Here is a 25,102-nt window from a genome sequence, read left to right as displayed (position 1 = left end):
CCCTCCGTAGGTATGCTGCTACCGCTGCCAGGCATTTTGTGAACACCCTTGGCGCGGACTTGAGGCCGAATGCCAGGGTTGTGAATTGGTAGTGATCCTCGTTGATGGTGAACCTTACCAGGTTCTTGTGTCGACCGTTCATCGGGATGTGCAGGTAGGCATCTTTGAGATCCACCGTGGACATGAAGTCTCCTCCTCGTAACTGGGGCAGCACTTCTTGCAGCGATGTCATTTTGAATCTCTGAGTTTTTATGAATCTGTTTAGGAACCGTAGATCCAGGATGGGTCTTAGTGTTTCGTCCACCTTTGGGACCAGGAAGTAGTTTGAGTACACTCCCTTGTTCCTTTCTCTGTATGGCACCGGTTCTATGGTCTTCTTTTGGAGCAGTTGCAGAGTCTCCTTTTTGAGTTGCGTTACAACAAACAAATGATGGACGGAATGCTGACAATGCAGAAATTCTCCCCCAGTCAAGAGATCTGGGTTAAATCCATCGTTCTTTTGCCCACTACACCACCCCAGTTTAGACATGGCCATATGCAAATCAGTCTTGACCCTGTGCCTCATGGGAACAGTCCAGCCCGAACTGCCAAGCCATGTCTTCTCTGGACCGGAATCAAGCATCCTAGGACCGGTTTCTGGCTATCAGCCGTCATCAGCCAGGATAGCTTGACTCCAGTGGCGTAGTGAGCACGGGTCCCACGTCTGGGAATACCCATCCCACTTAGGGCGAAAAGCGTTACAACAAACAAATGATGGACGGAATGCTGACAATGCAGAAATTCTCCCCCAGTCAAGAGATCTGGGTTAAATCCATCGTTCTTTTGCCCACTACACCACCCCAGTTTAGACATGGCCATATGCAAATCAGTCTTGACCCTGTGCCTCAGGGCAAAAGAACGATGGATTTAACCCAGATCTCTTGACTGGGGGAGAATGTCTGCATTGTCAGCATTCCGTCCATCAATTGTTTGTTGTAACGCTTTTCGCCCTAAGTGGGATGGGTATTCCCAGACGTGGGACCCGTGCTCACTACGCCACTGGAGTCAAGCTATCCTGGCTGATGACGGCTGATAGCCAGAAACCGGTCCTAGGATGCTTGATTCTGGTCCAGGGAAGACATGGCTTGGCAGTTCGGGCTGGACTGTTCCCATGAGGCACAGGGTCAAGACTGATTTGCATATGGCCATGTCTAAACTGGGGTGGTGTAGTGGGCAAAAGAACGATGGATTTAACCCAGATCTCTTGACTGGGGGAGAATGTCTGCATTGTCAGCATTCCGTCCATCAATTGTTTGTTGTAACGCTTTTCGCCCTAAGTGGGATGGGTATTCCCAGACGTGGGACCCGTGCTCACTACGCCACTGGAGTCAAGCTATCCTGGCTGATGACGGCTGATAGCCAGAAACCGGTCCTAGGATGCTTGATTCTGGTCCAGGGAAGACATGGCTTGGCAGTTCGGGCTGGACTGTTCCCATGAGGCACAGGGTCAAGACTGATTTGCATATGGCCATGTCTAAACTGGGGTGGTGTAGTGGGCAAAAGAACGATGGATTTAACCCAGATCTCTTGACTGGGGGAGAATGTCTGCATTGTCAGCATTCCGTCCATCAATTGTTTGTTGTAACGCTTTTCGCCCTAAGTGGGATGGGTATTCCCAGACGTGGGACCCGTGCTCACTACGCCACTGGAGTCAAGCTATCCTGGCTGATGACGGCTGATAGCCAGAAACCGGTCCTAGGATGCTTGATTCTGGTCCAGGGAAGACATGGCTTGGCAGTTCGGGCTGGACTGTTCCCATGAGGCACAGGGTCAAGACTGATTTGCATATGGCCATGTCTAAACTGGGGTGGTGTAGTGGGCAAAAGAACGATGGATTTAACCCAGATCTCTTGACTGGGGGAGAATGTCTGCATTGTCAGCATTCCGTCCATCAATTGTTTGTTGTAACGCTTTTCGCCCTAAGTGGGATGGGTATTCCCAGACGTGGGACCCGTGCTCACTACGCCACTGGAGTCAAGCTATCCTGGCTGATGACGGCTGATAGCCAGAAACCGGTCCTAGGATGCTTGATTCTGGTCCAGGGAAGACATGGCTTGGCAGTTCGGGCTGGACTGTTCCCATGAGGCACAGGGTCAAGACTGATTTGCATATGGCCATGTCTAAACTGGGGTGGTGTAGTGGGCAAAAGAACGATGGATTTAACCCAGATCTCTTGACTGGGGGAGAATGTCTGCATTGTCAGCATTCCGTCCATCAATTGTTTGTTGTAACGCTTTTCGCCCTAAGTGGGATGGGTATTCCCAGACGTGGGACCCGTGCTCACTACGCCACTGGAGTCAAGCTATCCTGGCTGATGACGGCTGATAGCCAGAAACCGGTCCTAGGATGCTTGATTCTGGTCCAGGGAAGACATGGCTTGGCAGTTCGGGCTGGACTGTTCCCATGAGGCACAGGGTCAAGACTGATTTGCATATGGCCATGTCTAAACTGGGGTGGTGTAGTGGGCAAAAGAACGATGGATTTAACCCAGATCTCTTGACTGGGGGAGAATGTCTGCATTGTCAGCATTCCGTCCATCAATTGTTTGTTGTAACGCTTTTCGCCCTAAGTGGGATGGGTATTCCCAGACGTGGGACCCGTGCTCACTACGCCACTGGAGTCAAGCTATCCTGGCTGATGACGGCTGATAGCCAGAAACCGGTCCTAGGATGCTTGATTCTGGTCCAGGGAAGACATGGCTTGGCAGTTCGGGCTGGACTGTTCCCATGAGGCACAGGGTCAAGACTGATTTGCATATGGCCATGTCTAAACTGGGGTGGTGTAGTGGGCAAAAGAACGATGGATTTAACCCAGATCTCTTGACTGGGGGAGAATGTCTGCATTGTCAGCATTCCGTCCATCAATTGTTTGTTGTAACGCTTTTCGCCCTAAGTGGGATGGGTATTCCCAGACGTGGGACCCGTGCTCACTACGCCACTGGAGTCAAGCTATCCTGGCTGATGACGGCTGATAGCCAGAAACCGGTCCTAGGATGCTTGATTCTGGTCCAGGGAAGACATGGCTTGGCAGTTCGGGCTGGACTGTTCCCATGAGGCACAGGGTCAAGACTGATTTGCATATGGCCATGTCTAAACTGGGGTGGTGTAATGGGCAAAAGAACGATGGATTTAACCCAGATCTCTTGACTGGGGGAGAATGTCTGCATTGTCAGCATTCCGTCCATCAATTGTTTGTTGTAACGCTTTTCGCCCTAAGTGGGATGGGTATTCCCAGACGTGGGACCCGTGCTCACTACGCCACTGGAGTCAAGCTATCCTGGCTGATGACGGCTGATAGCCAGAAACCGGTCCTAGGATGCTTGATTCTGGTCCAGGGAAGACATGGCTTGGCAGTTCGGGCTGGACTGTTCCCATGAGGCACAGGGTCAAGACTGATTTGCATATGGCCATGTCTAAACTGGGGTGGTGTAGTGGGCAAAAGAACGATGGATTTAACCCAGATCTCTTGACTGGGGGAGAATGTCTGCATTGTCAGCATTCCGTCCATCAATTGTTTGTTGTAACGCTTTTCGCCCTAAGTGGGATGGGTATTCCCAGACGTGGGACCCGTGCTCACTACGCCACTGGAGTCAAGCTATCCTGGCTGATGACGGCTGATAGCCAGAAACCGGTCCTAGGATGCTTGATTCTGGTCCAGGGAAGACATGGCTTGGCAGTTCGGGCTGGACTGTTCCCATGAGGCACAGGGTCAAGACTGATTTGCATATGGCCATGTCTAAACTGGGGTGGTGTAGTGGGCAAAAGAACGATGGATTTAACCCAGATCTCTTGACTGGGGGAGAATGTCTGCATTGTCAGCATTCCGTCCATCAATTGTTTGTTGTAACGCTTTTCGCCCTAAGTGGGATGGGTATTCCCAGACGTGGGACCCGTGCTCACTACGCCACTGGAGTCAAGCTATCCTGGCTGATGACGGCTGATAGCCAGAAACCGGTCCTAGGATGCTTGATTCTGGTCCAGGGAAGACATGGCTTGGCAGTTCGGGCTGGACTGTTCCCATGAGGCACAGGGTCAAGACTGATTTGCATATGGCCATGTCTAAACTGGGGTGGTGTAGTGGGCAAAAGAACGATGGATTTAACCCAGATCTCTTGACTGGGGGAGAATGTCTGCATTGTCAGCATTCCGTCCATCAATTGTTTGTTGTAACGCTTTTCGCCCTAAGTGGGATGGGTATTCCCAGACGTGGGACCCGTGCTCACTACGCCACTGGAGTCAAGCTATCCTGGCTGATGACGGCTGATAGCCAGAAACCGGTCCTAGGATGCTTGATTCTGGTCCAGGGAAGACATGGCTTGGCAGTTCGGGCTGGACTGTTCCCATGAGGCACAGGGTCAAGACTGATTTGCATATGGCCATGTCTAAACTGGGGTGGTGTAGTGGGCAAAAGAACGATGGATTTAACCCAGATCTCTTGACTGGGGGAGAATGTCTGCATTGTCAGCATTCCGTCCATCAATTGTTTGTTGTAACTCCTTTTTGAGTTGAGCAAGCTCCTGCCCGGAGCGTTGCCTTCTTTTTGGTTTCTTGTCTGGAGGTCTTTTCTCTAGCTCTATACAGTACCCGTACTGTATGACGTTCAGAATCCATTTGTCTGATGTTATTTTTTGCCATTGTTGAAGGTAAAGTTTTAGTCTTTCGCCTACTGGTGTTGCATGCTCGTAGGCGATTGGTTTGTGAACCCCCCCCCTACTGTGTTCACTATGCGCTTCACCCCCTGGGGTATCCTGGAGGAAGGTGGAGAGAAATGCGGCCATGCACTGGCGCATGGCCAACTCCAATGCCCTTCTGAACAGGCACCAGCACCAACACTGGGACGAGATGGGAGACCTAATTAAGCATCTCCCAGAGCAGTACAGACAGAGAGCTTCCCATCTGGTCGAGGAAGGCAAAAGCATTTCTAACGCAAGTGTTGGTGCTGGTGCCTGTTCAGAAGGGCATTGGAGTTGGCCATGCGCCAGTGCATGGCCGCATTTCTCTCCACCTTCCTCCCGGTGAGGTCCATTCTTCTGCTCTCCTTGTCGGGAGGCGGCCCTGAGGTAGCCGGCACATTGGCCCTCTTCCTGGCCGTGGAAGCAATGATGGAGTCAGCTGTGACTGATCCCTTGATATATGGAGGATCCTGTGAAGAGTGTTTGTACTTCTTTTCTGTTCTTGGAGTGATGGATCTGCAAGTTCCGGGCTCCTTGAATGCCTCCTTCCCTTGGTTCATCACGCTTTGGAGCATGGGGAGGAACTGGCTCCTAGTCTGGATGGGGAGCAGTGTTTTCAGTAGAAAGTCTGCTTTCTGCTTCTCCTCGTCCAATTTCACCCCAAAGGCCGCTGCTGTGCTCCTGACAACCATGTTGTAAGCTCCAATGTCGTCTGGCGGCGAAGGCCTCGAAGGATATGTCTCCACAGGCTCTTCGGGACTTTCGGCGTCGAGGTCTTGCCATTCCATCTCCTGAGTCGTCGGCGGCGCCGAGCCGTAGATCGACTGCTGCTCGTCTTCTTCTCCCTCATAGTAGGCTTCCGCCTCCTCCTCTTCAGGATCTCTCGACAGATCTTCGGTGTCGAAGTCCTCCTGTTCCACGACCTCGACGACCTCGGTCGGCGGCCTTACTGGGATCTTGTACTGTCTCATTTTTTCGTCGAACTCCTTCTTCCTCAGAAGCATACTCTCCATCTCCGCCTCGAGCCTTCTCTTTTTCTTCTCCATTTCGGAGGCGGGATCGGCGTCGATCGCTGGTCTCTTCGACGGAGCTTGCGTCGACGCGGCCTTTTCCTTCGTCGTCGGGCGGCTCACCTCGAGGCCCTGCTTTGACGAACCCTGCTTTTTGGCGGGCTTCGGCACCTGGGAGTCCTTCTCGAAGGATCCGCCGGGCCTTTCGTCCTTGGATCCACTTGCGGTCGTCGAAATTTTCGGCGCCGGTGTTCCTTTCGAGGACTTTGACTCTGTTTTTCGAGAGTCACTCTCAGATTTTCGGGGCCCTTTCGGGGCTTTCGTACTCAAAGAGTCTCCTACCTTGTCAGGCGTTTTCTTATCGGTCTCTGCGACCGTGAAGACGTCGGGTCCTTCGGCGATGTTGTCCTCATCGTCGGTGGAGAGTCCCAGCTCGTACAGCGACGGGGCCTGTTGAAGTTGGCTCTTCTCTGCCTTTCTCTCACTCGGAGCGTCTTCGGCGTGAAGACGGCGCAGGCGTTGCAATCCTTGCTCACGTGGTCGATCGGCAGGCAAAGGTTGCAGACTGGATGCTGATCCTTCTGCGCGTATTTGTGGTGGCAGTTATGGCAGAATTTGAATGGTGTCTTGTCCATTGCGCTCAGAGTCTCTGAGTGCGCATTCTCCAATGGGCGTCGAAGTTTTCGTGGAACTCCACCTTCTTCGTCGTCCCAGCTGTATGTTCTTCTTCTCTGTAGTCTTGTATACCTTCTTCTTCGATGAAACTCGCGTATTTATCTATTCCTTCGTTCAAACTCTGGAGCTTCTCGATGACGATCCAGACCCAACGGCGGAAAAAAGAATCTGAAGATGGTGCACCGAAGGTGGGACTTCCGCAGGAAGCGCGCCGACGTCACGAGAGGTACACCAAATGGTGGGACGTCGACGCCCACCTGGGCTACGAAAAAACAAAAGAAAAACAAAAGAAAGACTACGAATCCGGACCCAACCACAAGATCGCGGAATAACGCACAGCATAGTGAATCCAGAAAGATTCACGCTGCAAAACTGCATTTAAAATATAACGCATGCACCTTAAATGAAAAATAAATGCATCTTAAATGTACCTGTGGAGAATGCATTTTTCTGGTAGGAAAGTGCAGCTGGTTAACACTATCCCTTCACATGTCAGTGGGTGTAACCGGGCGGTCAGTGGGTGTAACCGGGCGGTCACTGGCTTGAGTCCTGTTCTGGTGCACCGGGGGATAGTGATGCCTACTAGCAGGCTGTCGTGAACATGTGCAGAGGATTGCGTTTACATGTCTGCAGTGCTTTCAGAAGTTATTTTCAGTAATATGCGGAGTGTACCTAGAGCAAACCCCAAACCTTTTTATAGGTTTCCATTAAAGGGGCAGATTCTATCCATGAAAGCCTGTACTGGCTCCCACACACATTGACATTTCTTCCAGGCAGCAGGCAGAGTGGACAGGAGGCCTGGGTCTTCTTGAGCTCCCATCAGCAGTGGTGACCCCAGAGATGTCCACGGTATAGAGTGTCGATCCAGAGTGAGAGGGGGCAAGGCCCAAGCGGCGGAGTGACCCCTAGTCAAAATCACTCTTCAAAGGAGAGGAGACCACCCCCCCACCTTACAACCTGCAGCAACTCAACCATTCAGGGACGGTTGTTTTATTTTTAAATAAAAAGCATGGGGACTGTTTTAATCAAGTTAATAAAGCCGGGGTGTGTCGTTTCTCCGGTCCCTGCCCACGTCATCCTATGAGACTGTGCAAATTAAAGTTCAGGGGCGTATGACTGAGTGTGTTCAGCTGCGTATGACCGAGTGTGTTCAGGGGCGTATGACCGAGTGTGTTCAGGGGCGTATGACTGAGTGTGTTCAGGGGCGTATGACTGAGTGTGTTCAGGGGCGTACGACTGAGTGTGTTCAGCCGCGTAGGAATGGGTGTGTTCAGGGGCATATGACTGAGTGTGTTCAGGTGCGTATGACTGGGTGTGTTCAGGGGCGTATGACTGAGTGTGTTCAGGGGAGTAGGACTGAGTGTGTTCAGCTGCGTATGACCGAGTGTGTTCAGGGGCGTATGACCGAGTGTGTTCAGGGGCGTACGACCGAGTGTGTTCAGGGGCGTATGACTGAGTGTGTTCAGGGGCGTATGACTGAGTGTGTTCAGGGGCGTATCACTGAGTGTGTTCAGGGGAGTAGGACTGAGTGTGTTCAGGGGCGTATGACTGAGTGTGTTCAGGGGCGTATGACTGAGTGTGTTCAGGGGCGTATGACTAAGTGTGTTCAGGGGCGTATCACTGAGTGTGTTCAGGGGAGTAGGACTGAGTGTGTTCAGGGGCGTACGACTGAGTGTGTTCAGGTGCGTATGACTGAGTGTGTTCAGCCGCGTAGGAATGGGTGTGTTCAGGGGCATATGACTGAGTGTGTTCAGGTGCGTATGACTGGGTGTGTTCAGGTGCGTATGACTGGGTGTGTTCAGGGGCGTATGACTGAGTGTGTTCAGGTGCGTATGACTGGGTGTGTTCAGGTGCGTATGACTGGGTGTGTTCAGGGGCGTATGACTGAGTGTGTTCAGGGGAGTAGGACTGGGTGTGTTCAGGTGCGTATGACTGGGTGTGTTCAGGGGCGTATGACTGAGTGTGTTCAGGGGAGTAGGACTGAGTGTGTTCAGCTGCGTATGACTGAGTGTGTTCAGGGGCGTATGACTGAGTGTGTTCAGCTGCGTATGACCGAGTGTGTTCAGGGGCGTATGACCGAGTGTGTTCAGGGGCGTATGACCGAGTGTGTTCAGGGGCGTATGACCGAGTGTGTTCAGGGGCGTACGACTGAGTGTGTTCAGCCGCGTAGGAATGGGTGTGTTCAGGGGCATATGACTGAGTGTGTTCAGGTGCGTATGACTGGGTGTGTTCAGGGGCGTATGACTGAGTGTGTTCAGGGGAGTAGGACTGAGTGTGTTCAGCTGCGTATGACTGAGTGTGTTCAGGGGCGTATGACTGAGTGTGTTCAGCTGCGTATGACCGAGTGTGTTCAGGGGCGTATGACCGAGTGTGTTCAGGGGCGTATGACCGAGTGTGTTCAGGGGCGTATGACCGAGTGTGTTCAGGGGCGTACGACTGAGTGTGTTCAGGGGCGTATGACTGAGTGTGTTCAGGGGCGTAGTACTGGGTGTGTTCAGGGGCGTATCACTGAGTGTGTTCAGGGGAGTAGGACTGAGTGTGTTCAGGGGCGTATGACCGAGTGTGTTCAGGGGCGTATGACTGAGTGTGTTCAGGGGCGTATGACTGAGTGTGTTCAGCTGCGTATGACTGAGTGTGTTCAGGGGCGTATGACTGCGTGTGTTCAGGGGCGTATGACTGAGTGTGTTCAGCTGCGTATGACTGAGTGTGTTCAGCTGCGTATGACTGAGTGTGTTCAGGGGCGTATGACTGAGTGTGTTCAGCTGCGTATGACTGAGTTTGTCCAGGGGCGTATGACTGAGTGTGTTCAGGGGCGTATGACTGAGTGTGTTCAGGGGTGTATGACTGAGTGTGTTCAGGGGCGTATGACTGAGTGTGTTCAGGGGCGTATGACTGAGTGTGTTCAGCTGCGTATGACTGAGTGTGTTCAGCTGCGTATGACTGAGTGTGTTCAGGGGCGTATGACTGAGTGTGTTCAGGGGCGTATGACTGGGTGTGTTCAGGGGCGTATGACTGGGTGTGTTCAGGGGCGTATGACTGAGTGTGTTCAGGGGCGTATGACGGAGTGTGTTCAGGGGCGTATGACTGAGTGTGTTCAGCTGCGTATGACTGAGTGTGTTCAGCTGCGTATGACTGAGTGTGTTCAGGGGCGTATGACTGAGTGTGTTCAGGGGCGTATGACTGAGTGTGTTCAGCTGCGTATGACTGAGTGTGTTCAGCTGCGTATGACTGAGTGTGTTCAGGGGCGTATGACTCAGTGTGTTCAGCTGCGTATGACTCAGTGTGTTCAGGGGCGTATGACTGAGTGTGTTCAGGGGCGTATGACTGAGTGTGTTCAGGGGCGTATGACTGAGTGTGTTCAGGGGCGTATGACTGAGTGTGTTCAGCTGCGTATGACTGAGTGTGTTCAGGGGCGTATCACTGAGTGTGTTCAGGGGTGTATGACTGAGTGTGTTCAGGGGCGTATCACTGAGTGTGTTCAATTACCTCATGATCAGACAAAGAGGCAATCTCAAGTCACATAAGTGCAGTTGTTAATTCTAACACAAAAAGAACATTCAAAAGTCAGCCACTAATAAAGGACAGATATGTTTTACAAACCACACTCCAGCTACAAGAAATGAGCATTGGCAAAGCCAATTGATCTCGCCTTCGGACCTACTGGTTTCACAAATAGTTTTTAGCGAGGTTGTGCAGCAGTGCTAAAGAGTAAACATAAAAAAGGTGCTAAGACTTGTCTGCCCACCTCATTTTGTATGTGCGTGAAACTTGGAACAATAAATATAAAAGTTTAAAAAGTAGAGAGGGACACTCACACTATTTGTTTAAATATTTTATTAGCAGATCGAAGATGGCAGACACCACTTGGCTCAATTAATAAAAACAATTAGGATTTTTTTTGCACAGAAGTGTTTTTTTTTTTTAAACAATCACATGGATTCGGGGGGCAAATAGGGGGTGGAGAAAGCGGTATGGAGGGGAAGCACTGAACGAGAAAGATTGAAAGAGGGGGTGGGGGAAGTAAAAATGAAGAGAAATACAGGGCAAGGGAGTGAACTCCAGCGTAGGGTGGCAAACGTGGAAGCATACGAGAAGGCAAGAAGCACATGAAAGTGGCCGCAACACAGGGAGCGGTGGAGAAGCACACGAGAGCGGGGACAACACGGATCATGAGGAGAGAAGTACTCACAAGATTGGGGTGCATTGCAGGCAGCACACTTGGGAGAGTTGGAGAGAGCTGGAAAACACATGCACTTTTGTGGACTGATGAACCAAAAAGATGAAAAAATAGAGCTCTCTAAAACTGAGAAATGGAAGGACAGAACTCAGTCAATCAGAGAGATGGTAAAGAGGCTAGTCTCCAGGGGAAAGACAAACAAGATGGAGAAACTGAGACAAAGAAGGTCACTTGTTTAAAAGCAAGCAAATGAGACTGACAAAGCGAATCAATGATAAGCATTAGGCTGTCTGAGAACCCACGGTACTTCGTTTGCCACCAGACAGCCAGACCTAAGAATGTGAAAGCAAGGAGAAATGTGTATGAACCATACCCTTGTGCTTCCTCCCCCTGGTTCAGCAGAACAACAAATTGGTACAATTCTAACAAGTTGAAGATAAAGTTTTCAAGTGGTGAGTTCCAGGCACAGGCTGGTGTGAACCTCAGGTCACACAACAGGAGGGGTGCTCCACACACACAGGCTGGTGTGAACCTCAGGCCACATGAGGAGGTGTGCTCCACACACACAGGCTGGTGTGAACCTCAGGCCACATGAGGAGGTGGGCTCCACACACACAGGCTGGTGTGAACCTCAGGCCACATGAGGAGGTGGGCTCCACACACACAGGCTGGTGTGAACCTCAGGCCACATGAGGAGGTGGGCTCCACACACACAGGTTGGTTTGAACCTCAGGTCACACAAGAGGAGGTGTGCTCCACAGAAACAGGCCCCCGTGAACCTCGGTTCACACGAGCGGAGGGTGTGCTCCTCAGACACAGGCCTGTGTGAACCTCAGGTCACACGAGAGGAGGTGTGCTCCACACACACAGGCTGGTGTGAACCTCAGGTCACACGAGAGGTGGTGTGCTCCACACACACAGGCTGGTGTGAACCTCAGGTCACACGAGAGGAGGTATGCTCCACAGACACAGGCTGGTGTGAACCTCAGGCCACATGAGGAGGTGTGCTCCACAGACACAGGCTGGTGTGAACCTCAGGCCACACGAGAGGAGCTGTGCTCCACAGAAACAGGCCCCCGTGAACCTAGGGTCACACGAGCGGAGGGTGTGCTCCTCAGACACAGGCCTGTGTGAACCTCAGGTCACACAAGAGGAGGTGTGCTCCACACACACAGGCCCCCGTGAACCTCAGGTCACACGAGAGGAGGTGTGCTCCACAGACACCGGCCTGTGTAAACCTCAGGTCATACGAGAGGAGGTGTGCTCCATGGACACAGGCCCCGTGAACTTCAGGTCACACGAGAGGAGGTGTGCTCCCCAGACACCGGCCTGTGTAAACCTCAGGTCATACGAGAGGAGGTGTGCTCCATGGACACAGGCCCCGTGAACTTCAGGTCATACGAGAGGAGGTGTGCTCCATGGACACAGGCCCCGTGAACTTCAGGTCATACGAGAGGAGGTGTGCTCCATGGACACAGGCCCCGTGAACTTCAGGTCATACGAGAGGAGGTGTGCTCCACAAACACAGGCCCCCGTGTACCTCAGGTCACAGGAGAGAAGGTGTGCTCCATAGACACAGACCTGTGTGAACCTCAGGTGACACGAGAGGAGGTGTGCTCCACAGAGACAGGTCCGTGTGAACCTCAGGTCACACAAGAGGAGGTTTGCTCCTCAGACACAGGCCCCCGTGAACCTTGGGTCACACAAGAGGAGGTTTGCTCCACAGACACAGGCCCCCGTGAACCTTGGGTCACACGAGAGGAGGTGTGCTCAACAGACACAGCCTCCCATGAACCTCAGGTCACACGAAAGGAGGTGTGCTCCACAGACACAGGCCTATTTGAACGTCGGGTCACACGAGAGGAGGATGTGTTCCACAGACACAGACCCCTGTGAACCTCAGGTCACACAAGAGGAGGTGTGCTCCACAGACTTAGGCCCCCGTGAACCTCGGGTCACACGAGAGGAGGTGTGATCCACAGACACAGGCCCCCGTGAACCTCGGGTCACACCAGAAGAGATGTGCTCCACAGACACAGACCCCTGTGAACCTCAGGTCACACAAGAGGAGGTGTGCTCCACAGACTTAGGCCCCCGTGAACCTCGGGTCACACGAGAGGAGGTGTGCTCCACAGACACAGGCCCCCGTGAACCTCGGGTCGCACGAGAGGAGGTGTGCTCCACAGACACCGGCCTCTTTGAAGCTAAGGTCACACGAGAGGAGGTGTTCTACACAGACACTGGCCTGTGTGAGGCTCAGGTCACACGAGAGGAGGGGTGCTCCACAGACACCGGCCTCTGTGAACCTAAGGTCACAGGAAAGAAGATGTGCTCCAGAGACACAGGCCTGTGTGAACCTCGAGTCACACGAGAGAAGGTGTGCTGCACAGACACAGGCCCCTGTGAACCTCGGGTCACACAAAAGGAGGTGTGCTCCACAGACACAGGTACCTGTGAACCTCAGGTCACATGAGAGGAGGTGTGCTCCAAAGCTCAATTAATAAAAACAATTAGGGTTTTTTTGTTGCACCAAAGTGTTTTTTTAACCCCATCCAGGCGTCGGATCTCCCCTCCCTGCTTTCCCCCCTCCTGTTATGCTCTGCTACCTCAAATCACCACTGACAACTTCTGTTGGGTGCCTGAAAAGGTCGCAGTTTATTCATATCACAAAAACTTTATACAATCGTAACGCATTGTTCATGTTCATGTACATAATGCATGGTTAATCTTGCCCCAGCTCTATCAATCAACTGGGAGGGGAGGGAACCCTTTCTGCTTTTCCTGCTTCCGGGTTTAGGCTTCAGCTTGCTACCGATTGGGCGGGTCTCCGTTTGGACCTGTCCGGGCCGCAAGTGCCGTCCCGCTCGCCCTGTGACCTTACAGGGGCCCTCCCTTCTCCCCGAGGCCCCTGCCGGCTGGCATCCCAAGGGCCTTTCTTGTGTATCTACTTTAACTTCTTGTGACTGGGTCCTTTGTTTTTGTCTCCCTCTGAGCCCCTGCCGTGAGGCATCCCAAGGGTCATGGGGAGAGTATTGTCTCTAATCCTTGTTGGCGGCGTGCCGCCCTTTTGGCTCCCTCAGTGCCCCTGCCGTGCGGCATCCCCAAGGCATTGCGAGAGCCTCTCATCTATCTTCTACTGGGTTCTCCCCTTTCTTTTGTTAACTTAGTCTGCCTAGCTCCGCCGCTACCCTCCACCTTGCAGCTGCGACGCCCGACTCTTAGGTGTGGGTGGGTGGGTTTCTTCTTCGCTCGCCCTTGGCCCGGGGGGGGGAATTGTGGATACCTACCCTGGTGATCCCCCTTTTATCCCCCCCCTTGGCCCACGAGCGCGACCCCTGATTGGGGGGGGGGCTCGCTCCCGCCTTCGGGGCCAATCCTGGCACCCGTCGGCCTAGCCCTTAATTTAAATCCCTGTGGGGGTTGGCCGGGGGAGGGGCGCCGCCCCCGGATGGCGTTTTGCCCGGGCCCCTATCGGGTCCGGCTTTGCCTACCCGGCCCGGGCTCTAACCCCATCCAGGCGTCGGATCTCCCCTCCCTGCTTTCCCCCCTCCTGTTATGCTCTGCTACCTCAAATCACCACTGACAACTTCTGTTGGGTGCCTGAAAAGGTCGCAGTTTATTCATATCACAAAAACTTTATACAATCGTAACGCATTGTTCATGTTCATGTACATAATGCATGGTTAATCTTGCCCCAGCTCTATCAATCAACTGGGAGGGGAGGGAACCCTTTCTGCTTTTCCTGCTTCCGGGTTTAGGCTTCAGCTTGCTACCGATTGGGCGGGTCTCCGTTTGGACCTGTCCGGGCCGCAAGTGCCGTCCCGCTCGCCCTGTGACCTTACAGGGGCCCTCCCTTCTCCCCGAGGCCCCTGCCGGCTGGCATCCCAAGGGCCTTTCTTGTGTATCTACTTTAACTTCTTGTGACTGGGTCCTTTGTTTTTGTCTCCCTCTGAGCCCCTGCCGTGAGGCATCCCAAGGGTCATGGGGAGAGTATTGTCTCTAATCCTTGTTGGCGGCGTGCCGCCCTTTTGGCTCCCTCAGTGCCCCTGCCGTGCGGCATCCCCAAGGCATTGCGAGAGCCTCTCATCTATCTTCTACTGGGTTCTCCCCTTTCTTTTGTTAACTTAGTCTGCCTAGCTCCGCCACGCTCCCTATGGTTTTCCGATCAGAGGGAGCTCCCCCCTCGCCGACTCCTACCCCCGACTGTCATAGGAAACCCCTCTGCTCCAGAACCCCCACGATGTTCAGCAGGAACATATCCATCCCCACCCCTGTGAGGTGAACTCCGTCTCCGCTGTGATACCCCGGGGATCTTAAGTTTATGAACCCATGCCGCACGAAGCCCCAACCATTCGCCTTACATACTTTTGCCATGGTGATATTAAGTTTTTTTCTAGACTTTTCCACCGCCCCCAGGTCAATTGCCCCCCGCCAGGTGCTCCGCACGATGATTTCTGAAAAAATTATGTCCGCGGGGCGTGTCATTCTTGCTAATGCTGTGAGGCCCTTCCGCATGTCTTCCAGGAGTGCCTTTCGCCCCATTGCTGCCAAGTCATTCCCGCCCAAGTGGACCACCACTGCATCTGGCTTGCTGCCCCGCTGTTGCGCATCCTGCGCCATGGACAACAGCTCTCCCCATCTCATCCCGGGGCGCCCCCACCATTCTATGTCGGTGTCCCGCAGCCAGATACCGCCAAAGTCCCGTCTCGCCGCTGCCCACCGCTGTGCCCGCGTAACGTACGAGTGCCCCACGATCCACACCTTCTTGCGTGCAGCATCCGAGCCTAGAAGAGAGGGGAAAGGGGGGGGGGGGGGGAGGGGGGGGCTTAGCATACTGCTGGGCGAATGTACCGCTTGTACGCGCCGGATGCCCACCGCCCTATCCCCTTGATAGCGCCCCCCCCCATGCCCAGCCCTGCCGCCGTCGTTGCCGCCCCGATCCTGAAGGAGTGTGACCCATATTCCCGAGCGGGGAGGCCCAACGCTTCCAATGCCTTCCTCATTACCGCTATAAACTGAAAGCGGCTGAGGAAAGATCCATCTCTGTGCTGAAATAGCGGCCCGTCCTCCCCTGCACGCTCTCTAGGTGCCTCTTTAGCAAACATACCGGGCAATGGTCTTCATTGTCCGTGCAGCGCAGTCTGGTCCATACTCCCTTGCCTGTCTGGTCCGTCTTGGACCTCCTTAGCAGTATGTCCATGTGCTCCTCCTGCATGACCACCCCTTCTCTCTGTATGCATGCTGCTCCTGCCTCCACCACTGAGGGGGCTACCACCTCGCTGACCCTATATGCCCCGAAGAAAGCTACTGCAAACGCTGCCCGGAACAGCTTGACTTCATGCCTCGAGGAGCATATCCCGGCCAGGGCCCCCAGCATTGCCTGCAGTAATCTGAAATGGATGGGGCGCCTTGCATCCTCCGGTGCCTGCTGCAGCCTACCCCACCCTTTCATGGCCATGCGGCATTCAAATCCCCCTGTTTGATCGGCCTGCCCTGCCAATTTCGTGTAGTAAGCTACTGCACTTAAATGTGCTTGTGCCCAAGATTTTGATTTCCCTTCCTGGAAAGCCCACTCGATGAAATCCAGGATGTCCCTTTTTGAGGCCAATTGCCCCCTCCGCAGGCCAGCTTTAGCCCTGAACGTTTCCCAGCATTTCCGGTACCGGCTGTTGGTCTTTGGGGCCAGTGCATTCTCCAGCAACCATCTCAAACCGCTTCCACCCATGCCCATGCTTCCTCCGGCATCGGGGTCATCTGCATGTCCGCGCCCGGGGCTAGCTTCCTGAATCTGTCCCACTGGAAACGAGAAATAGCATCCGCCACTAAGTTTTCCACGCCCGGAATGTGCCTGGCCCTTAATGCAATGTTCCCTCTCAACTGGCAGCCCACTAACTTCCTCAGCAAGGCCGCCACTGCTGGGCAACGCGCTGCTCCTGTGTTGATCGCCTGCACCACTGCGTGGTTGTCCGACCACAAAGTGATCTGCCTATTCTCTAGTTGGGGGGCCCAGATGTGGAAGGCTACTACAATGGGAAAAAGTTCTAGTAGAGATATGTTTGAGGTTAACCCTGCTGTGCGCCATGCCTCCGGCCATGCCCCTGCCGACCACGCCGTCCCCAGCAGGGCCCCGAAGCCGTAACCCCCTGCTGCGTCAGTGTAGAGTTCCACTTCACAGGCCAGAGCCCAGGGGGCCCGCCAGATCAGGGTGCCATTGAACTCTGTTAGAAAACTCTCCCATTGGACCAAGTCGTCCCTTACTCCCTGCGTAATGCGAACCCTGTGGTGTTTCTGTGCCAGACCCCTCGTGAGCCAGGCTATCCGCCGGGCAAAGGCGCGTCCTGCGGGGATAACTCTTGTGGCAAAGTTCAGTTTCCCCAGTAGCTGCTGTAGCTCTCCCAGGGTCGCCTTCTTCTGCTGCCTCAACCTACGTATGTCGTTGAGCATGTCCGCTATCTTGTCAGGTGGCAGCTTGCATGTCCCTGCCACTGAGTCCAGCTCTATCCCCAGGAATGTCAGTTTTGTTGTGGGACCCTCGGTTTTCTCGTGGGCTAGCGGGATCCCGAGCTCCTGCGTCAGTGCCCTGAAACTAGCGAGGAGGTTGGTGCAGTCCTCTGTGCCTGCCCTACCCACGAACAGAAAATCGTCCAGGTAGTGGACCCGCCCTCCACTAGGTGTCCGCTGCCCCAGTTCCCACTCTAAGAAACTGCTAAAGGCCTCAAAATGTGAACATGAGATTGCGCAGCCCATGGGGAGGCACTTATCGTAGTAGTAACCCCCATCCAGTCTAAAGCCCAACAAGTGATAGCTGTCTGGGTGCACCGGTAGTAGCCTAAACGCTGATTCTATATCGGACTTGGCCATGAGGGCCCCCGCCCCTTCCTGTCTAACCAGGTCCACAGCATCGTCGACCGAGGCATAGGCCACCGAGCATGCTCCCTGATCCAACCAGTCGTTGACTGACTCCCCCTCTGGGTATGATAGGTGGTGAATCAAGCGGAATTTGCCTGGCTCCTTCTTGGGGACTAAACCCAGCGGGGATATTATCATGTCCTCCAGCGGAGGAGTGGGGAAAGGGCCCGCCACCCGGCCCAGCCCAATCTCCTTTTCCACCTTCTGTTTTGCTGCCTCAGGGGCGTCTTTGACCGATTTCAAATTATTGCTCTCCCGCGCCCCCTTTGGGCCGCAATATGGGATGGGGAAACCTTGCGTAAACCCTTCCGCCAATAGTTTCCTGTCTGTGTGTTTGTGGTACCTGTTTAGTAGTTGCAATAGCCTACCTGCTCTTATGGGTGTGGGGAGCGCCTGTCCCCCGCCCCCTACTCCCCCGGCCCCCCCCGTTGGGGCCTGCGCCTCGTCTCTATTTCTTTGGGTCGGCTTTTGGTTTCTCTGCTGCCTGCCCTGTGGGACGCCGGCATCGTACTGCAGGGTGGTTCCCCCCGCAAGACCCGCACTCATGCTTGAATTTGCATGCGGCCCCCCACTTGCACTCGTCCTTGTCAAACTTCCAACATGTTTTGTTGGATTTTGTGGCTGTTTGTCCCCTTCCCTTGTGGTCCTTCCCATACCCTTCAAATTTGCCCTTACTCCCGTAGGGACGAAAAGTAGACTCCTTCACCCCCACGCCTTCTCTGGCCGCCACCATGTGTTTGGAATAGCCCTCCATGTCCTGGCAGTCCCAGCCTATCGTTGGCCATACCTGCATTTTTTCCCTGAAGCCCTCGTCATATTGTAGCCATGCATTCCCCTGGAACTGCTGCTGCGCCTCGTGCACCTTCTGCTCGTATAGGATCAGCGCAGCTGCGCAATCTGGAAATTTCTCAATAAATACGCACGCTAATGTCCTAAAGGCTTTCAACCAGTTCTCTATGCTTCTTTCCACCCTGGGTTTCCTGGGGCCCCTCCTGTCCTCATCTTTCCTGTCCTGTGTGGTTAGATCCAGGCCTGCCTGCCTCACCTCTAGCAGGGAAAATATGTCTATAAATTCCTTCCTCCAGATTCTCTCCTTCACCGTGAGTGGGATGAGGTTTGCCAGACCCAGCAACCTTGTTGTCGTGGGAGGGTCGCTTGGGGATGGGCGCATATACTCGCTTGCTGGCTTGCCCTCGCCTACCCCGGCTGTGGCTGCGCCCTCCCCTGTCCTGGCCTCGGCGTGCTCCTGTCGTGCTTGCACTGCCTCCGCCCCCTCTCCCTGTCTACCCCCTGCGGGCTCCTCGTCCGCCCCCCCGGCTGCTTGTGGCCCTTGTTTGGCCGCTTTGTCCGCCGCCAGGCTCCTTGCTGGCCCCCCTGCGTTCCAAGGTGCATTCCCTGGGAATGGCACCCCACTTCCTGGCCATTGCCACCAGGGCACCCAGGGTGGAGGTTGCATTGCTCCCCCCGGCCAGGCCTCCAGGCCTGCGCCTGCTTGCCAGGGCGATGGTGTCTGCCATGGCCCCCCTCCTGTCGCGCTGTGAGTGGTACCTGACTCCGCTTGTGGCCCCTTTCTGTTTTGTGGCCCCAGCCCCCCTGGCTGCCCCCGAGCGCTGCGTGGTAGTCCATGCTTACCCAGGGTGCTCCGCGTGGGTCCTTCTGGCGGGGCCGCCGTGTTGGCCACAAACCCCTCGCCCTCGCTGCTCTCGTCCGAGTCCGAGCTGTCCACCTGCACCGCTGGTGGTTGGGTCTTCCTCTTGGGTGCTTGCGACGGGGCTCCTTCTTTGTTTGTCCGTGTTTTGTTTTTGTGGGGGGGCGCCGTGTTGGCTACAGACCCCCCTGTCTTTGCTCTCTTTGGTGGCGGCGTGGGCACCTGGCTCCGTCGCCTCCCTTTCCCAGGGGGGGCTTCTTTGATCTGCTGCTCTATCCAGCTCCTGCCCTTCAGCGCCACCAGTGCCCTTGCCTGTTCCAGCATGTCCAACAGATCCTCGTCCATATCGTTCTCCTTGCGTTTCCTTGTGTCTCCTGTCCTCGTGGCCGGCTGCTCCTGTGGTTCCCTGAAGCGGGCTGGGGGCTGCCTCTTCCGTCCTGTCGCCCCTTTCCTGCTTGCCATCCTCTTTCCCGGTTTCTCCTTTATTGCCGATGCAACTTGCTTTAAGGACGTGTACTGTCCCTTTAAGGGGGCGCGCCCCTCTCCAACTCCCTCCCCTCCGCTGGTGTTACTGACGAAGGCGGAAGCGTGCTGGAGAGAGGCGTGCTGGAGAGAGGGTGAAGCCGGGCAGCTCGCTGTTGGTGTTCCGGGGAGCGGCGCGCTGGCGAGAGGCTGCCTGAGTTGCTGTGAGTGAAGCCGGGCAGCTCGAGGTTGGTGCTCGCCCTGTTTTTTGCCGTCCCCGGGGGTCCTTCCGTGCTGGCTGCCTTCTCCCGCTGCCTGCGTCCCTCCGCCTTTCCGCTGCCGAGGATTCCTGGTCGGAGGCTCAGCAAGGCTCGTGTCCCGACCTCTGCGAAGCGAAGCGTGGGCTGTTCCTCCGTTCGAGTCCTCGGAATTTCTTCGGCGCCAAAATCCGTTCACCGCTGCCGCCGCCGGTTCCTCAGGTGATCCCGCGCCGATTTCTTCTTCGCTCGCCCTTGGCCCGGGGGGGGGAATTGTGGATACCTACCCTGGTGATCCCCCTTTTATCCCCCCCCTTGGCCCACGAGCGCGACCCCTGATTGGGGGGGGGGCTCGCTCCCGCCTTCGGGGCCAATCCTGGCACCCGTCGGCCTAGCCCTTAATTTAAATCCCTGTGGGGGTTGGCCGGGGGAGGGGCGCCGCCCCCGGATGGCGTTTTGCCCGGGCCCCTATCGGGTCCGGCTTTGCCTACCCGGCCCGGGCTCTTTTTTAAGCATCACATGAATTCCGGGGTAAAAGCGAATAGGGGGAGCAGAAAGAGGTGAGGAGGGGAAAGCACTGCACGAGGAAGACTGAGAAAGGGGGCGGGGGAAAGTAAAAATGGAGAGAAATACAGGGCAAGGGAGTGAAATCCAGCGTCGGGTGGCAAACGTGGAAGCATACGAGAAGGCAAGAAGCACATGAAAGTGGCCGCAACACAGGGAGCGGTGGAGAAGCACACGAGAGCGGGGACAACACGGATCATGAGGAGAGAAGTACTCACAAGATTGGGGTGCATTGCAGGCAGCACACTTGGGAGAGTTGGAGAGAGCTGGAAAACACATGCACTTTTGTGGACCGATGAACCAAAAAGATGTAAAAATAGAGCTCTCTAAAACTGAGAAATGGAAGGACAGAACTCAGTCAATCAGAGAGATGGTAAAGAGGCTAGTCTCCAGGGGAAAGACAAACAAGATGGAGAAACTGAGACAAAGAAGGTCACTTGTTTAAAAGCAAACAAATGAGACTGACAAAGCCAATCAATGATAAGCATTAGGCTGTCTGAGAACCCACGGTACTTCGTTTGCCACCAGACAGCCAGACCTAAGAATGTGAAAGCAAAGAGAAATGTGTATGAACCATACCCTTGTGCTTCCTCCCCCTGGTTCAGCAGAACAACAAATTGGTACAATTCTAACAAGTTGAAGATAAAGTTTTCAAGTGGTGAGTTCCAGGCACAGGCTGGTGTGAACCTCAGGTCACACAACAGGAGGTGTGCTCCACACACACAGGCTGGTGTGAACCTCAGGCCACATGAGGAGGTGGGCTCCACACACACAGGCTGGTGTGAACCTCAGGCCACATGAGGAGGTGGGCTCCACACACACAGGCTGGTGTGAACCTCAGGCCACATGAGGAGGTGGGCTCCACACACACAGGCTGGTGTGAACCTCAGGCCACATGAGGAGGTGGGCTCCACACACACAGGCTGGTTTGAACCTCAGGCCACATGAGGAGGTGGGCTCCACAGAAACGGGCCCCCGTGAACCTCGGTTCACACGAGCGGAGGGTGTGCTCCTCAGACACAGGCCTGTGTGAACCTCAGGCCACATGAGGAGGTGGGCTCCACAGACACAGGCTGGTGTGAACCTCAGGCACACGACAGAAGGTGTGCTCCACACACACAGGCTGGTGTGAACCTCAGGCCACACGAGAGGAGGTGTGCTCCACACACACAGGCTGGTGTGAACCTCAGGCCACATGAGGAGGTGGGCTCCACAGAAACAGGCCCCCGTGAACCTCGGTTCACACGAGCGGAGGGTGTGCTCCTCAGACACAGGCTGGTGTGAACCTCAGGCCACATGAGGAGGTGTGCTCCACACACACAGGCTGGTGTGAACCTCAGGCCACATGAGGAGGTGTGCTCCACACACACAGGCTGGTGTGAACCTCAGGCCACATGAGGAGGTGGGCTCCACACACACAGGCTGGTGTGAACCTCAGGCCACATGAGGAGGTGGGCTCCACACACACAGGCTGGTGTGAACCTCAGGCCACATGAGGAGGTGGGCTCCACACACACAGGCTGGTTTGAACCTCAGGTCACACAAGAGGAGGTGTGCTCCACAGAAACAGGCCCCCTGAACCTTGGTTCACACGAGCGGAGGGTGTGCTCCTCAGACACAGGCTGGTGTGAACCTCAGGTCACACGAGAGGAGGTGTGCTCCACACACACAGGCTGGTGTGAACCTCAGGCCACATGAGGAGGTGTGCTCCACAGACACAGGCTGGTGTGAACCTCAAGTCACACGAGAGGAGGTGTGCTCCACACACACAGACCTGTATGAACCTCAGGTCACACAAGAGGAGGTATGCTCCACAGACACAGGCCTGTGTGAAGCTCAGGTCACACGACAGAAGGTGTGCTCCACACACACAGGCTGGTGTGAACCTCAGGCCACACGAGAGGAGCTGTGCTCCACAGACACAGGCGCCGTGAACCTCAGGTCACACAGGAGGAGGTGTGCTCCACAGACACAGATCTGTGTGAACCTCAGGTCACACAAGAGGAGGTGTGCTCCACAGACACAGACCTGTATGAACCTCAGGTCACACGAGAGGAGGTGTGCTCCACAGACACAGGCCCCCGTGAACCTCGGGTCACACGAGAGGAGGTGTGCTCTACAGACACAGGCCCCCCGTGAACCTCGGGTCGCACGAGAGGTGGTGTGCTCCACAGGCCCCAGTGAACCTCGGGTCACACGAGAGGAGGTGTGCTCCACAGACACAGGCCCCCGTGAACCTCAGGCCACACTAGAGGAGGTGTACTCCACAGACACAGGACTTATGTGAACCTCGGTTACACGAGAGGAGGTGTGCTCCACAGACACAGGCCCCCGTGAACCTCAGGTCACACTAGAGTCGGTGTGCTCCACAGACACAGGCCCTCGTGAACCTCGGGTCACTCGAGAGGAGGTGTGCTCCACAGACACAGGCCTCCATGAATCTCAGGTCACACAATAGGAAGTGTGCTCCACAGACACAGACCCCCGTGAACCTCAGGTCATACGAGAGGAGGTGTGCGCCACAGACACAGGCCCCCATGAACCTCGGGTCACACCAGAAGAGATGTGTTCCACAGACAAAGACCTGTGTGAAGCTAAGGTCACACGAGAGGAAGTGTGCCCCACACACACAGGCCCCCTCAGTGGCGTAGCTAGGGGGGGGGCGGTGGGGGCGGTCCGCCCCAGGCGGCACTAGTTTGGGGGCGGCGGCCTTGCGACACTGGTGGCCTTGCAACACTGGTGAATGATGTACACAGTACACCCACCACCACCCACACGAGCACAGCGCAAATGCACGTGACGTGCAGTTATGTGTAAAGTGTGCGAAGTACTGCATTTGTGGGTCCCAGGGCCGTCAATCTTGTAGCGCGAAAGCGCTACCAATGACGGCCCTGGGCATAATTTTTGGCCAGCCCCCGCGCCGAAAACGCAGCAGTGAGTCCCCCTGTGAACCTCAGGTCACACGAGAGGAGGTGTGCTTCACAGACACAGGCCCCCGTGAACGTCAGATCACACGTGAGGAGGTGTGCTCCACAGACACAGGTCTGCGTGAACCTCAGGTCACACGAGAAGAGGTGTGTGCCACAGACACTGGCCTGTCACACGAGAGGTGGTGTGCCCCATAGATACAGGCCTGTGTGAACCTCGGGTCACACGAGAGGAGGTGTGCTCCACGGAAACAGGCCCCCCCTGAACCTCAGGTCACACGAGAAGAGGTGTGTGCCACAGACACAGGCCTGTGTGTACCTCGGGTCACACGAGAGGTGGTGTGCCCCACAGACACAGGCCTGTGTGAACCTCGGGTCACACGAGAGGTGGTGTGCTCCACAGAGTACAGGGCTGAGTTTGGAACAGGGACAAAGTGTTTCTAATCCCGGCTTTGGCTGAGTAAACATCATTTGATTCTGGGCAAGTCCCTTCATCTCACTGCGCCTCAAACTGTAGCTGTGTCTAAGTATCCACTGTAGATGTGTCTCCCCCATCACAGCCTGGCTTCTGTAATCCACCCCCTACTGACAGAACACTGTGTCCAGGCGATGCCGCTGCTGCAGCGACAATATTAACTGTAAAGAGGTCAGAGCTAGGTTTGCACTATGAAGAGTACCTGAAAATAACACACAAAACGATAGGTTATTCAAGACAACACACCAAGAGGAAGGCAGGTTCATTTATTGAAACATCTGAACTGATGAACAGAAAAGCATGCCTGGTGGTCAGATCGGGGGTGAGGTTGCTCTTGCAGTGAACATAAAGCGGGAATGGCAGGACACTGCACAATTTTGAGGTGACCAATATTTCAGGTTTCAGCAACCTGTCGGCGGTCTGGGCAACGAGGGCACAAAGACATTGGTATACATAGTAAATTCAAATTATAGTATGCGTACAGCTTTCCGCTGAGTGTGCATGGGTGTCTTCACGCCTAAATTAATCAATTCCAGGATGTAAAAATTACACACAAAAAACGACCGCAGATGGATAAGCAGCACAGAAAGACACATTATAAATCAGACCTTAATTTACAAGAAATTATATGACATTAAAATTAAATATTAAAAAAGAAACCATCAGCAGTGGTAGCCCCCAGAGATGTCCACGGTATAGTGTCAACCCAGAGTGGGACCGGTGCATGGCCGAAGAGGCGGAGTGACCACTAGCCAAAATCTTGAAAAGACCTGCTCGCACCAGGAAAAAAGGTGAATCAAAAGGAGGCAAATCACACAAAGGGAGAAAACAAGAGGCAATTATCATTAAAAAATGTAAAAAACTGGACAAGCAAGGTATTAAAAAAAAAACAAATATTCAAAGATCAAAATGTTGGTGTAGAGTAACCAGATGTGGCTGTTCTAGACAATAAAGAGTGTTTCGGGCAGTGGCTGACGTGTGATAAAAGTCCAGAAGTCCGACCCATGGACAGAAGACCTGTGGAGTGGTGACCACCACCCGCGCGCCTACTGCGCCCTCCGGAGGGCCAGCTCCTCCTGGATGGTGGACAGGATACAGTCAATGAATAAATTAGCGAACTGGGTCCCTCCTCCGTGTGTCACGAGGTCAAACCTCTCCAGCTTCTCCCCTAAGGTCTGTTGCAGGCCCACGAGGTAATCCCTTTAAGGAAACAAGTGAAAAGAATACCTGTTACATTAGCAGTTTAAAACACAACTATTAAATGGCTAGGTACCTGAACCTATCATG

General features: G+C 54.5%; 2 protein-coding genes across 9 annotated transcripts in view; both read right to left on the bottom strand.

The window, feature by feature from the left end:
• Nucleotides 1–16,279: 16,279 nt before the first annotated feature.
• On the bottom strand, nt 16,280–19,592 carry LOC146829684 (uncharacterized). The gene is made up of 3 exons (XM_085606534.1): nt 19,115–19,592; nt 18,270–18,379; nt 16,280–17,746 (listed from the first exon to the last, which is right to left on the bottom strand). The coding sequence occupies exons 1-3, from the start codon at nt 19,590–19,592 to the stop codon at nt 16,280–16,282; spliced, it is 2,055 nt and encodes a 684-aa protein (XP_085462660.1).
• Nucleotides 19,593–24,065: 4,473 nt separating this feature from the next.
• Nucleotides 24,066–25,102, bottom strand: part of LOC146829683 (uncharacterized) — a 114,601-nt gene continuing 113,564 nt past the window's right edge. For all 8 annotated transcript variants that reach the window (XM_085608373.1, XM_085608372.1, XM_085608370.1 and 5 more), the window contains one exon: nt 24,066–25,015. In XM_085608373.1, coding sequence (XP_085464499.1) covers nt 24,862–25,015 — 154 coding nt within the window. In that variant the 3' untranslated portion in view covers nt 24,066–24,861. The remainder of the gene's footprint in view (nt 25,016–25,102) is intronic.

This window comes from Triturus cristatus, chromosome 5_2 (genome assembly GCF_964204655.1).
Source record: "Triturus cristatus chromosome 5_2, aTriCri1.1, whole genome shotgun sequence".
Lineage (NCBI taxonomy): Eukaryota > Metazoa > Chordata > Amphibia > Caudata > Salamandridae > Triturus > Triturus cristatus.
Note: the sequence above shows the minus strand (reverse complement) of the source record. Positions and strands in the feature narration are given on the sequence as shown.

What these genes read in the sequence shown, in the direction of transcription:
- LOC146829684 (XM_085606534.1), bottom strand. Translation starts at nt 19,592, where the DNA reads ATGGCAAGCAGGAAAGGGGCGACAGGACGGAAGAGGCAGCCCCCAGCC. An exon ending in ACCCACGCGGAGCACCCTGG is followed by an intron (nt 18,380 to 19,114) that starts GTAAGCATGGAC and finishes AGAAATTTCCAG; the next exon opens with ATTGCGCAGCTGCGCTGATC. An exon ending in GCTTCAGGGAAAAAATGCAG is followed by an intron (nt 17,747 to 18,269) that starts GTATGGCCAACG and finishes TGCGGCCCAAAG; the next exon opens with GGGGCGCGGGAGAGCAATAA.